This window comes from Puntigrus tetrazona, chromosome 15 (assembly GCF_018831695.1).
Source record: "Puntigrus tetrazona isolate hp1 chromosome 15, ASM1883169v1, whole genome shotgun sequence".
NCBI classification, from domain to species: Eukaryota; Metazoa; Chordata; class Actinopteri; order Cypriniformes; family Cyprinidae; genus Puntigrus; species Puntigrus tetrazona.
This window is the reverse complement of record NC_056713.1, coordinates 15,359,981-15,374,466: the sequence shown is the minus strand read 5'-3', so window position 1 is coordinate 15,374,466 and position 14,486 is coordinate 15,359,981. Positions and strand designations below refer to the sequence as shown.

The 14,486-nt window shown below is 38.9% G+C and overlaps 2 protein-coding genes across 3 annotated transcripts in view; both read right to left on the bottom strand.

Annotated features, from left to right (window-relative positions):
* Positions 1-468: 468 nt before the first annotated feature.
* On the bottom strand, positions 469-6,380 carry si:dkey-118k5.3 (NLR family CARD domain-containing protein 3). Its single transcript, XM_043259631.1, has 8 exons — positions 6,080-6,380; positions 3,749-5,625; positions 3,072-3,494; positions 2,875-2,961; positions 2,546-2,629; positions 2,368-2,451; positions 2,197-2,280; positions 469-2,115 (listed from the first exon to the last, which is right to left on the bottom strand). The coding sequence occupies exons 2-8, from the start codon at positions 5,566-5,568 to the stop codon at positions 2,022-2,024; spliced, it is 2,676 nt and encodes an 891-aa protein (XP_043115566.1). The 5' UTR covers positions 5,569-5,625; positions 6,080-6,380; the 3' UTR covers positions 469-2,021.
* Positions 6,381-6,700: 320 nt separating this feature from the next.
* myo1cb (myosin Ic, paralog b) overlaps positions 6,701-14,486 on the bottom strand; it is a 37,895-nt gene continuing 30,109 nt past the window's right edge. For both annotated transcript variants that reach the window (XM_043258678.1, XM_043258677.1), the window contains 19 exons: positions 14,008-14,088; positions 13,826-13,917; positions 13,632-13,726; positions 13,445-13,491; positions 13,045-13,125; positions 12,452-12,557; positions 11,718-11,835; positions 11,264-11,377; positions 11,082-11,158; positions 10,548-10,701; positions 10,304-10,463; positions 10,137-10,220; positions 9,750-9,843; positions 9,612-9,667; positions 9,224-9,359; positions 8,847-8,917; positions 8,655-8,752; positions 8,462-8,561; positions 6,701-8,383 (listed from right to left, as the gene is read on the bottom strand). In XM_043258678.1, coding sequence (XP_043114613.1) covers positions 8,357-8,383; positions 8,462-8,561; positions 8,655-8,752; positions 8,847-8,917; positions 9,224-9,359; positions 9,612-9,667; positions 9,750-9,843; positions 10,137-10,220; positions 10,304-10,463; positions 10,548-10,701; positions 11,082-11,158; positions 11,264-11,377; positions 11,718-11,835; positions 12,452-12,557; positions 13,045-13,125; positions 13,445-13,491; positions 13,632-13,726; positions 13,826-13,917; positions 14,008-14,088 — 1,791 coding nt within the window. In that variant the 3' untranslated portion in view covers positions 6,701-8,356. The remainder of the gene's footprint in view (positions 8,384-8,461; positions 8,562-8,654; positions 8,753-8,846; positions 8,918-9,223; positions 9,360-9,611; positions 9,668-9,749; positions 9,844-10,136; positions 10,221-10,303; positions 10,464-10,547; positions 10,702-11,081; positions 11,159-11,263; positions 11,378-11,717; positions 11,836-12,451; positions 12,558-13,044; positions 13,126-13,444; positions 13,492-13,631; positions 13,727-13,825; positions 13,918-14,007; positions 14,089-14,486) is intronic.

Genomic DNA, 14,486 nt, shown 5'->3' with positions numbered 1-14,486 from the left:
CAGGGGAATCAGGTTCAAGCTCCCTTCAGACTTCTGAAGTCGCGTTTAGAGTGGTCTTATAACAAAGGTAGCCTAATTCGCACGGTATATATTGGCTAGTGAGTAGAAAATGTAAAAATACAGAACACAATACAGGGTAACTACAAGCGACTTTTTCTTGTACTTTCTGAGCAGTAAAACGGAACAAAGAGGTGATATGAGTCACAAAACATCACGTCGGCATCTGGTGGTTTAAATGAGCAACTGCATTAAAATACTGACACAAGCGGGCCTTTATGAGGGATTCCTCCAGTACCGGTGGAAACTCCTTTTCCCCACATCGATAAACTTAGGCAATGTTTGACACTTATCACATCCGACGTGGGAATCTACATGTAAGGTAAGGTTTTGCATTCAAGGCAGCAGCCATCAATATATGGAACCGCTCCTGAAGCTTGAACCTTGAAGTGATGATGACAAACCGCAGTCTGGAGAATCCATATAATGTTTATTGGACATCTATTTGTACATCTTGTTTTAATGATTGCATAACAGCACTTTGCATTTTGCATTGTAAGCATTGGTAGGCAATTATACTTGTTATAACAATTCACATTTCAAGATGTTACAGTGATACAAACAATGCATAAACCTATATTATGTATATTATGCAACTTTCAGAAAGAAAACAATTGTAGAAATTATGTGACATGGATAGCATAGTAATTAATGAAAACCATGCTCAGAAGTTTTTCCACACAATGTAGTCAAGCTCGTTCTATCTATCTATCTATCTATCTATCTATCTATCTATCTATCTATCTATCTAGGTAGGTTTTAGATATCTTCACCATTATGTAAGATAAAAAAAAGTGCGGTTTCACATGGTATCGTTAAAATAAATGCATGACCAAAGAATACTCTGGCTTTGTGTATTTTACACTTACATTTTTACTTCCGTTTATGAAGCATCTAAGAGGAGCCCTGAGCTCTGCATGTAAAAAGCACCCACAAAATGGGCAATAACTGGTGCATAGACATTGTCGAACTGGTCTGAAACACTGTAGCAGAATCGAGAAGGAAGACGATCATTTATAAAGACGTGCAAGAAAAACAGATGTGTGTTGAGAAGTCATTTAGGTCCCTCAAAATTGATCATACATCTATAAGCTTAAGTCAGATCTGATTGTGTGGGTGTTAGATAAAAGCTGTAAAAAAATTATTGCACAAAATAAATAAATGCAATTCAGTGTTTTTATAAAGAAAAAACTCAACAACTAGAAATATTGCAGCCTACCGTATATATAAAGCCTACAAAAACCAGCTCCTTAAACGTCCAGCAGAGGGCAGTAGTTGCCTGAATCGTTAAAGGAATAGCCGTTTATAGTGAAACACACCTTAATGATAGATTCGATTAAAAGCATGCTGCTTTTTGCTTCAGAAAGCGTTAATTGATAGAGTTAAGTTTTTTGATTACTTGCTGCTTATTGCGATATATTTATCCGCTGATGGCACCCATTCGTTGCAGAGGATTTGTTGGTGAGCAAATTATGTAATGCTAAAGTTCTCTGAGTAACCTTACCAGGTTTGTGGGTTAATCGGTAATACTGCTACCACACTGGTGGGGGTTCATTTGAGTTTCGGTTTTAAAAATGAACCGTGCGATTTATAAAAATAGACCATGCTATATGCCTAATATAAAATAACAAATATCTTACACGAAGTTTAAATAGGTATAAAAATATTTTAACAGGTGCTTTTGCATTTCGTTTTTAATCTCTTCCGACATTGTCTTGTTCACATTTTAATTGTCGGTTCTCTCACCGAACTAAATTACTTTTATTATAATAAAATCAAAACGACGGTGTGGGACGGTGTTTTCTTTTGGGTGAACTATTAATTTGTCTAATAATCTGATACGTATTAAAAGTAATGTATCAAAAAGTAATGCACCAATATGTAAAATAACGTATGAATACAATGTATAAATGAAAATGTTTGGCATGAACCATTTTCTGCTCTGCTGGTTTGCTGGTTGGGGGTCAGATGCAAGCTTTAATGTCAAAGTTTGGTCTGGTCTTCGCAAATTCCTTGAGTTTCTTGACGCCATCTTTGGTCAACTTGTTGTCAAACAACCTGCGATGAACAGTAAATATATTTGTGGGACAGAATCACAAGTAAGTAGGCTATAGCAAATCAGCTCTGAATGCTTTTTACCACAGATACTCCAATGTAGTGTTCTCTTTCAAGGCAGCCATGAGGACTTCTGCTCCTTTGTCTGTCACTAGGTTGTCACGAAGCCTATAGGATGCAGAATGTTTGAACACAGTGAGCTTTAAGATAAATATTAACTTGGAGATTAAAATTGTGGAGATAAGTCTCTTTTACCTGATATCTGTCAGTGTGCGATTTATTGTCAACAATTCTGCAAGATAACCAGCTCCGACGTCTCCAATTTTATTGATGGCCATTCTAATGAAAGAATGATATTGTAAACAGTCAGGTTAAGTGCAAAATATGTGCATTTTTAACTGAAATGTATGTATTTTTTCCTCTCATTGTTCACCTGAGATCAGTCACAGTGCGGTTTTCTTTCAGCGCTTCTACAAGAATCTTCAGGCCTTCACAGCCAAGTCCTGTCGCAACTACCCTAGAGTAAACATACACAGCTATAACAAATTTCAGCTTGTAGCATAAATACTTATATCTATTTATTAATACATTTAATTATTTTTTATACAGTCTTTGAGATGTAATTTTAATTTAATTTCTATATTTTACATTTTATTTACGTCATAGTTTTTTAAATTAATATATTAAAATTTTTATATTAATTTTTAATTTTTTTATATTTATATTAAAAATTTTTTTCCCAAAAATAACTTCCCCACTTACCACAGCCTCTGAATACGACAATCTGGGTTTCTCAGAACAAGGGATAATACAGATGCTCCATCTAAACCAAGAGGATTCTGACCTAGGCTTTATGTAAAGAACATACAATAATTATCACAAAGCGCAAAAAAATATATTTAACACTGAGTGTGTCACATCCGCATCTAAACAATTATGCCTATAATTACAGCATTTACCTAAGCGTTGAAAAAAGTGGAAGGACTGGTAGGAGCCGGCGTAGTCCGTCACCATCAAGTCCTTGAGCATCTAAATTTAAAACCTGAAGGTCTGGACTGAGCTGTAACAGGAAAGCCAGCTCGCTCCAGTCCCTGTTTACCGAACCAGACCGATCTGTGGCCTGCTGCGAAAGAACTTTCATCCAACTCTGCAGCCGCTCTGACAAACCGGGGTCCTGGGCCTCATACAGACAGTGACAAACATTGACCTGCCTCTCTGGGCTGAGGGTGGAGCTCTGGAGTTGAGAGTGTAAGAGATGGAGAAGAAAAGGTGGAGTCGGGTCTGGAGAAGGCTGGCAACGAAGCAGATGCATATTCTGCCCATCAGGAAAAAATCCATTTAGGATGAGACGTGTTCTGGGAACCAGCAGGCCACATACAAACCTGAATAAGTGGAAATAACTGGTCAGTTATGAAATGAATTAATAGTAAATACAAAAACATAAACTAGCCTTTGCAAAGACACTGTATTTGTAAATTGCATTTACATTTACATTTACATTTAGTCATTTTGCAGACGCTTTTATCCAAAGCGACTTACAATTGAGAGTACAACAGCGATTCAAATTGCATTTGTAATGTATTTCCCATCATTGACCTGCCAGTGCATTTAATATGACAACAGTTTTAAAAGGTACCTGCTGAAAAGATCCATGTGTCCAGACTGATGTCGTTCACCACAACGCAGGGCTTTCTTAATGTGTCTGTAGAAAAGACGCTGCGGTCTGCTGAATTTATTTAAAGCTGATGCCATGTGTTTAAATGCATACTGAAGATAGCGGCCTGTGCTTGGTTTGAGGCCTGAAAACGGATCTGATCCTGAGAGTGACTGGAGAACATAGTACAGAGCAGCGAGGAACTCCTGCACGCTGGTGTGGATAAAATGGAAGCCTTTTTCAAAGGTGAGGGATGCTCGATCCTCTTTAAGTATCTCTGAGAGGAAAACCTGTGAGAGATTGGTGCTATCCAGATTAAAGGAGTTCAAATCAGAGCTTTCAAAGATGAACCGTCTCTCCAGGAGGCCTTTGAAGGCCATAGCTCCCAAGCTTTTGAGTATAGGCTGCATTTCGCCAAGAACGTGAGGGGCCTGCTGAAGCCTGTTGTGATGGGTGCCCTCGCTACGCCCTTGCACATGGAATAGCAAGATGGATTTAACAAAGCAGCAGTAGATTTCGGAGATCGTGACTGGTTTGGAGTTCTCCTCAGAAGGTCCTAATAAAGAGTTTGGTTGGTTGGCTTCCTCAAGGCCTCCTTTTTTTCCTGAATTGGCACTTACAGTATCAGGGTAAAGGCAGGAGCCGCCATCATGCAAGGCGGTGGACACAATCCAACAGAATGCAGGAATATGGCACATGAGTAGAAGGGGTTTATGGGATGAAATTGAAGCCCAAACTGCTTCGGCGGCCTCGGAAGAACTGCAGTTTTGCTCAAAGTACTGCTTCTGTTGAGCTACAGAGAAACCGAGCAGACTGTAAAACTGACTGACCAGAATTGGAGGAACTTTGGTGACCGCATGAGGTCGCGATGTAAGGAAAATGGACACTCCTGGAAGGAGATTTCCCTTGATTAAGTTGACCACAATGGACTGTATAGGCTGCACCCGCTCAGGATCTGAACACTTGGGAGTGTGTTCGAAATTAAGAGGGTAACAGAACTCATCCAGACCATCTAAGATGAGTAAAAACTGTGTTGGGTTTGAGTTGAGTAACTCGGGCAGGAAAGGTTTCAGGTGGATGTAGTGATCCAAGAGCAGGTCCTGCAGGCTCTGCTCTTGAGTTATGAGATTTAGCTCACGAAAGGACAGAGATAGGACAATCTTGGACGAGTTTGTTTCTGCAGCCCACTCTTGCACCAGGCGTCTCACAACCGTGGTTTTCCCACTTCCAGCAACTCCTGATAGCATATTCACACCATTTGATGGGTTGCTCAGCAGATTCTCATATACGTCCTTGAAAATGCAGATCTCATCCGCTCGTGTCCGGAAAGCGTCCCCAACTCCTGCTGACTCATGTCGGCATTGAGAAGACGATGCGTAACCAGCTTGTCTTGAGAAGGTGATATCAGTCCAGCATCCCATCTCATCTTGTCCCAAAGTCTGCCTTCTGATGCTAAGATAGTCCACCATGCCATGCTGTCTAGCCAAGATTTCCTTGTGTTTTTTGAGATGCTCTTGCCTGTTGGCCTGTCCAAGTTTGATGGTCTCATCTTGAACACTTGGTAGTACGTAGAGGAAAGCCCTGCATGATTCTTCTCCTCTCCCATTTAGCACATCCAGCAGAACTCTCATACATTCTCGCTCGCCTCGAACAGCCGAACCTCTAATAAGACTGAGGTCCTCCTCGGTCACCGCTCCTACATTAAACAGTATGTCCAGAAGGCGTGTCAGGTGTTCGCTGTAGTTCTCCACCAGCTCCACGCGACGCTGTTGAATCTCTGTGCTACAGGACCCAACAGCCATCACTTTAAAAGCTTCCTGATTGTGGGGGAGTTTGGAGCTCCCTAATTAAGGCCTGGCCTTGCTCCCAAAGAAAACAAAACCATTAAGTCAAAACCTAAAAGAATTAGTTCCGTTTACATTATTTCAGCTGCATTTTGAACAACGATTTAAAAACAATATCAAGCTCACAATGTTTATTTAGCCTATTTATTTTAACAAGCTCACAAATAAGTGCGGTTTGAGTAGGTGACCATGGCAACAGTGCGCCCATGGGTTTTTTTTTTTTTTTAAATCGGTATCTGCCGTAAATCGATAACAAATGCTGTCACGATTACTTAATTGGAACGTATATGAATATTACTTTAAGGTTAGGATGAACTGACAAGACAACAAAAGTTTCGCGCGAATATAGGCTACCACACATCAAATGTATAATTCATGTACACACAATGGATATTTTGATAGTTCCAAACAACCACATCGAAAAAACACAAAGCGAAATGATTTAATAAATAATAATAAACCAACTTACAACATTATTCTCTCACTTCCGCAGAATTTCATTGATTAAACAGCGGATGAAAGTGAAACTACTCTGAGCAGAGTAACATACGCGTATTATTTACAAACGATATCTTGACAAATCCCAATTCTGTCGATTAGCGTTACTAAATGAGCCAAATGTTCATCGCTACGGTAAAACTAACTTTTCGGTAGTCTAAACTACGAAATGCTCCGTATGTACTGCTCTCAAAGTCACCTGACACACAAGTAAATTGTGCAACAGCAGAATACAAGAAGTTGAAGGATCTCCGCCCAGAGCCAGACACTCGTGCTCTTCTCTGAACCGTCTCATTTATTTTACGTGGCTGGTTTCGGTTTACCAGAGAAAGCTGGTGATTTTAAATCGCTCACACATTCAGAAGTAATTAACACCTACAGTTTAACGTACAGGTGTTTGGTCTGGAAAAACAAGATAGTGACATAATGACACCACCATTTTCTCAGTCGCCCGTTCTTCCTTTCCTGGATATTAGCAATTTAATTTGCTGCCAAGCGAATAGTAATATTGCCTTTATTACCCACTAGATTAAAAAATGCTGCATAAAAAGGCCATTCCAATACATGCTATAAGAAAGAGCTGACAAGGCAATGCTTTTTCTTTCTTTTCTTTTTTTTTTAAATCAGCTTTAATATGCTCAAATACATTGTCAGTTTGCTTCAAAATGACAGATTTCTTCAAGGTTTTTTTTTTACACAAAAAGTATAAAACAAAATCACAAATGTGAATTACATCTCAACTTGGGGGGCTAAAAGTTTGTGTGGACAGGATAGGGTGTGTGTATATATATATATATATATATATATATATATATATATATATATATATATATATATATATATAAAAATGTCAAAAATGTTTGTTCTAAATACATTACATGCGGCACTTATGCATACACCAGCATTTAAAGTGTTTCCTTTCATTGTTTTCTTTTAAAGCATCCTCAGCTATATTGATGTGCCATGTTTCTCTGAACATTCTCCTTTGAAAAAACAATTGTGCCATCGAGAGTTTTAGGTGCCTGGAATCCTACAGTGCAAAGGGTATGCCAAATTTCCACTTTTTAGGTTTTAAAACAACATTTAGATTTGGTTTGCGAACATTTAATAATGCTTTGTTACCTTTTATCTACATATACACAAACCAGCCAAGTTACACATTGTTTCGTAGATAACACACAACTTACCCTACTATTATGGCTAAGAACATCTCTCACAAGCTTTGCAGTGAGCTTAGAGCAGTGCTAATGAGGGAAATGGCGTTAGAATGAGAGATTATTGTGTCCAGTGTATTAGGAGCACAAAGCCTGAGCGATCCATCACTGGAGAGCGCGAGGAAAGACGACTCTACACACTCCATCGTTTGTCCATCACTGGATTTCTTCTCATTTTTGCAGGAACACTTATCTCATCAAAGATACTTTCTAACATTTTGAGGCACAGATTTGGAACTGAGAAAATAAATGAACTGATCTCTGAACCCAGATGGAACCCTTAAAGGGAAAAATTAATAATGCATGAACCATAATGTAAAAAACAGGGTGGTTTTCTTGCATAGTTACCATCACTGGACATAGAATGTGGATTCTTTCCATCAATATTAAGATTTCTTTCAATAGCTTTACATACATAACACGCACCTTCAATGCACTTGGTACACGCCCCCTAAAAGTTTGTCCTTCTTTATTAACACATCAACTAATATTAATAACTTATGAGCAAAATTATGCCGCACAAATAGTGTGTAGAACAGGTTTAACAGCTCAAGTCTACGCAAAAAGTAATTAATAGTTCCTATGAACGCAAAAGTGTATTGTTTCTGAGTAGATTTGGATTGCAGAATTCAAGAAAAGTAAAAGTAATCACGGGGGAACATAAATAGAACCAAAGCTGACAACTACTCATTATGAACCCTGATTTACCTCATTAGCATGTCTGAGGTCACACCTTCTCTTAAAAAAAAATAAATTCCCAAATAAGCTAGATAAAGACAGTGCAGGAAACGCACATATATATTGTTATTTCTTGGCTTTTTGACATATAAAATCATAATATAACAGTATTAATCCCCCAAAACATAAATACGTTTGCTGGATTTTCACAACTTAAAGCAGAGGCCTTTGGTGCAGCTGGCTGGCGTCTGATTGGCAGAGAGAAGCTCCGCCTTTAGTCATGTGATTGATGAACTAAGGAGCGTATCTGGAAGATCCTGTGAGAACGCAGGAAGTGCTTGGTCGTGACTTGTCCATCATCTTGAGTTGAGGCGAGGGGCAGTCTGAGAAATAAAAAAAATATATATATATATCGGTTTTCTTCTCACTGAAACACTCTTGATTTAAAAAGCAGTGCTCACCACAGAAAGGTGTCCATTCTTAGCCTTGGCTATCAGCAATTCTGAGCCAGATGTAAAATCTATGATCCCTTCTTTTCCTTGCGCCACACTGAACTTTATGCTGTTCATAAGAGGGAAAGCAATAGTTTTATTAATTAAAGCATAATTTCATAAACGTAAATCTGCCTAAAACGGTATTTTAAAAACCCCTCACCTTCCTTGGTTAATGTTAATGCTGTTCATCTTGTCAGCACAGATGGCCACTTTGGTTAACGCCTCAATGACATGCTCGCTCTGAAGCACCACATCACCCTGCGACACCAATAAAGTTCATATATTCACTCTGAAAGCTGTTCGTTTAGCACTTAAGGAAATTAAAAAGCAAGTAAGTGATTTTTAGACTTACTTTCTGCTTATTGTCTTCACAAGCAACATGGAGAACAAACATGCCGTCACTCAGGGAACTGACAGAAATCCCTACAGATAAAACAGAAGCGGTGTGTCAGTTTTTAATTTGTTGTGATTAATGGTTTTGTCATATAGCACACTACATTTTCTTTTAAATTCCATTTGGACAAAATTCTGAATAAAGCATTTGAGTCTGCTTCGAAAACACAGTCTCTGATTTGTTTCGTGTGAATGGTGCGCCTTACAATTGGTATGAAAGCTATCTGCTCTTACCGATAATGTTTTTTACTCGCATTTACAATGCAATCATACCATAGTATAGTCAAATTAAGCATAAAAACTATTTAGGCTGGGCCATTCTCTCTTCCTCCTCACCTTTCAGCGTGCTGTAGTCGATGCGCTGTTTGAGCTTGGCCTCCTCCACAATGATGGCACTGTTCGCCATGAGCAGGAGCTGTCGGTTGCGTGCTTTGTATCCTTTTCTATCATATTTAGTCACCGGAACAGCATACTGTGGGAAAGGACGGATTTTATTAGCAGAATCAATTTCTTCACATACTGCCTATTATCATATATGCTTGTCATGTACAGTACTGTATGTTGTCTGAGCAGACACTGGGAAGAAGTTAATATGTAGGAAATCATATATTAATTTTCATTTTTTCTTTTTTCAATAAAGCGATGAGCTGCTGTAGTTGCGAACCACAGTCTGAACCGCATTACAGAGAGATTTCCCGAACAAACAGCCCAGAGTTCAACCAACCTTCATCTTCTCGTTCCCCAGAGCCTGTTGCACTTTAGGGTTGATGTCCTCACCATCTTTTGACGCACACAGAAAACAAATTAGAATATACCACACAGGAAATGTGTCTTCAAAGTGAGATGAAAGCTGAAAACTCACTAAGTCTCGTGCCCACAAAAAGTTTTGGGACACTTTGTGGGTAGTTGTCCTTCTTGTCCTTAAAGATTTCACTTGCGATCATCTTCTGCTCCAACTGCAATAGATAAAGCATTTTTTTTACTAACTGAACAAACAAAATAAACAAAAAAATATTCAAATATAAAAAACAAAATTGGACTAATAATAAGCTACACACACAAGTATATATAAAACCATGTAAAATGTAACAACAGGCACTTTCATTCTAGATTAATTTACAATATCCCTACAATTAAATGCATAAATAAAAAAACCTTTTTAAAACACAAAAGAAAAAAAAAGATCAATATAAAATACAAATTAAAATAAAAATACATAAAAAATAAAAATATATATAAAACAACACACCTGGTGCTTCCATTCCGGGTTGATATTCTTGCAGTACTTCCACACCATATTCTGCATGCAAAGTTTGCGGAGCTGCTCTGAAGCCTGTGAACGAAAGGAAGGCATTATCCCTCAGCTCACGTCTATGAAGGTCAATGGTTATACAATGATTGACAGACATATCTCACCTCAATGAGGGCGGGAGGTGGCGTTGGCCAGCTCTTATCCAAAACGGTTTTAGGCAGGCTCCTGTGCAACTTCATTAGAAACGAGTAGCGAACATAGTCCAAGAAGTATTCGTTCTCTGGACACCGTGGCTGGTGGCGGTAGATGAAGCCTTTGATGAACCTGTAAGAATGACCACAGACAGGTTATCTCACTGGCCAGAATCACATCACTGAGTGTTATACTAGTCATGTCACGCACACAGACCTGCGGATGGTGTTGGCAGCCTCTCTCCTACGCTTCGCTTCCCTGCGGGCCAAAATACCTCTCCACCAGGCTTGGATCTTGATAGCTGATTGACGCATTTTACGATATTTGGTTTTTTGACTGTAGCCTTTCCAGGATGACTGAAGTTTGGTAGCTGTGCAATAAAGAACAGTTTGTTGAGGTTAAGTTTAGGCGGACCATCCAGTGAAGAGTTAAGTCTGGAATACACTACGCCATTTTCGCCGTGATTTTCCCCTTGATTTTAAAGTCTGAACAAGTTGACACCAGTTGTGGAAAGTCGGAGCCAGTCTCCAGATTAAAGATGATAGATTACACAGAAAATCCGGTAATGTCTCAGATGGTCACAGACTGCGATTTTTTTAACTTCGGACTTTGTGTGCAGTTGGAGGTTAACAAACATGTTTGATATTTTCAGCTGATTTTAGAACACGTTTGTTGAGTTTAAAAAAACGTTTAAAAGTCGTGTAGTGTATTCCAGTCTTTACACGATAGGTCTTCGAATATTGCTCATACCAAGGCTGTGTTTTCTGACTTCTAGAGCGTCTTCGGTTGCAAACAAGGTTTTGGGGAAGCGGATGAAGATTTTGGTCCTTTAAAACAAAAAGGGCTTTTTGAAACCACACAAAGAACACTGAATTTTTAAAATACTTTTATAACGGAAGTTAGAAATTTAAACGCATATTTGTGCAGCGAACCTGCCGAGTTTGTATTCCTCGGGTTTGTAGCCAAGGTGCTTGACGAGTGTGGAAACTCCATCGACCAGACGGCCGTCCCAGTTCGGCCAGGTGTCTGGACACAGGGATTTATACCTGAAACAGGAAATCACGAGCATTACCCACAAAACTCAAGTACATTTTAAGCAGAAAGAGGAATCACTTTTTTTTTTTTTTTTTTTTCAACACACTGATTGTTCCCTTTGACCTTAATTATCACAGGAAGCGCTGAGCTTTTAAAAGAGGATTAGAAAGTGTGAAGAGTTTACAAATAAAACTTTTTTGTGAGAGCCTTGCTGAAAAATACCCTACGTCAGCAAAATTTCTTCAGGCTAGCACGAACTAGAAGTTAAAAGAGTATTGTGGGTTACCATTATCAGGTATGTTTTGATACCCAACAGGGCTTGAAATGATTCAGTGTTAAAAACATGCCAACCTCTGCAGGAAGGTCTCGTAGCGACGGCGATATGCAAAGCCAGCTCTCCTCACCCTAAGGTTTTCCATCAGACCAAGATATTTTACTTGGTGTCTGATGAGGACTTCATCAAAACGCCCTGTAGAGAGACAGAAAAATTAGAGTTTAATGAGGCTTTGTAATATGTAAATTATGTACAAAACTACAGATTTGCCACCATTTATGAAGATAAGAGCTTATTAACAAACAAAAGACAAGGTCAAAACAAAGGAGCTGATGAAGTAAGAGAGAATCAGTGAGGGAACGAATGACTGCAGTTTGAACAATGAATCCATTACAGCACACAAAGAAGAAAAAATGGCTGATAGATAGTTTTTACAATTTCATAATTTCATGTATTGTTTCCATGCGTAGCAGTTTGGTTTATCAATATTTAATAACAGTTAAATGTTTATTTACATAATAAAAGTAAACAATACATTCTACAATAAATTATCATTTGTACAATAAATCATTATATTAATTATTCTCATGTCATGTAATACTATACAATATTCTACATACCTTGGAGTGCCATATCAATACCATGTATAATGAATATGGCAATAATATTAAAACAATTATTTAAACTACCGTTATACTGTCATTCAATAGCATGAAAACACTGTCCCATGGAAAGGGAATAGGTGCAAAGCATGAGCACAAACAAGCGATAAACGGCACTAAAACTCAAGCACAGAAAACTGCTCACAAACCTGCTTGCTTGGCATCATTAGGCTTGATGCAGCGCACGTAAGACGGATCCTTAGACATCAGGATTTCCATCAACTTCGCCAGGCTGGTCTTGAACTGGGTTGCTGCCTGGTCGCAGCGAGTCAGACGAACGAGAGATTAAGAAAAACAGACGGCCAGTGAGAACGAGCAAGAACACAAGTCACAGTGTGCAAGTCCAGCCAGGCAGTGACAATGTGGGACAAGCCAGTGGTCAACAATGCAAGCAAACAACTATACAGCAGCCCACCCACACTCAACCAATGGAGCTCTGCGGAGTGGGCACTGCGACCGGGGGGATTCAGGGCTGCACGCAGTCACATGGAGTGAAGAGGTACCACAGTGTCAGGGCATTCCTCTTAGAGTGGGTGGCAAGCAGAGATTCGCAATTTCATGGACTGTCGCCAAGCTGCTGTACTTCATGTATAAATGCCACTATGAACTGATTCACAAACTGAACAAACAACATTTGACCTTCTAGAAATAGCAGTATTTAAATTACACTTGAGAGTTGCTTTTTGGATATTAACTGGATGGATAGATGGACCGATATTTAAACAGCCAGAAAGATAGATACCGTCTCTGGGCGTTTCTTGTCTGTGAGTTCTTCTCGGTCAAAACACTGAGTGAGGATTTTATTTTCAGACATACACATGACCTGAAAAGAGAAACATTACAATTTTAGCCCAGATATGGTGCACTTTTCTTATATAGAATATAAATTTATATTTCTACTATTTATATTACAGATAAATTTGTTTAATATAAAAAAATCTTAATTATATAGACATAAATATACAGAGTACACCTTTACAAACAAAAACTATATATGCATTATATTTTTTATTATGTGTTACATTTTTATGTTTACATAATGTATTAATATGTTATGGAAACACTTTTTTTATTTTAGATGCAATTTATTTTATAATATTTATTTATTTATTTATTTATATGTTCTGGGCCTGTTCCCTCACCTCCTTCAGGTTTCTGAAAAGGAGATCATTGTTCTTGTCCAGGAATCCTAGAGGATGGAAAACACACCGTGACGTCAGTCAACGCTCTGCCTGGGAAAAGTCTGTGGGCATAAGTGCCCGCTTTTGTTCAACGGCGCACTCTTTCTGTTTCTTAATATTTATCGCTGGCCTCTGTTCAATAACTGACCCTTCACATTGTAGTTGACTTCTCCTGCGTAGTGGATCAGCCTGAACTCCTCACGACCCATCACTTTACGGGTTTTTCCATCCGCCAGCTTGTGACTGTAATGTGGTAGAGGCAGATGTGTAAATATCATTCATATATCAGCTTTCAAACGCTCAAGATTTTGTAGGTGTTAGGTCGAAGGAGGGGTGACTGACGTTAGGAAGTGCGCGTGGCCACCGACAGTGTCCTCAAGCTTCTCCAGGAAGGTGATGTCACTGGCATCTCCAGGCCGGAGACACTCTTCATCCTACAGAAACAGCAGTAAATAATATTAGATATATACAGCTTAAAACAAGGCTCAATATCTTAAATGTAAGTCTGCACCGAGCCTTCTTACCAGGATAGAAATGATTCCTTTAAACTTCTCCTCCACAAGATCACAAATGATCTTGTTGTTAAAATATTGCACAGGCTCCCACTGAAGAATGCAAAAACACGAGCATTACTGCATTGGAACTAAGAGGTAAATATTCAAGATTTGTGATATTGTTTTTGCTGTAAAATTCAAGGAATGCAAAAACAAGAGCATTCCCAGCCTACTTGTGAATCCAGGCCACAAACAGGCTTTCTTTAACAGTCTATGCGTCACAATGTTTAATCGGTCGGCATTATAATACTAACAGCATGAAAATAAAGCCCACGGCACATGTTTGCCCATAATGTGCCCATTGAGCTGTGACTGAGACCCCATTCCAGCACACCCCGCACATGAGTAACATACGCTGAGCTCTCTGTGTGTGTGTGTGTGTGTGTGTGTGTGTGTGTGTGTGTGTGTGTGTGTGTAGTATGCATAAGCATTATGTGTTTCGGGGAATT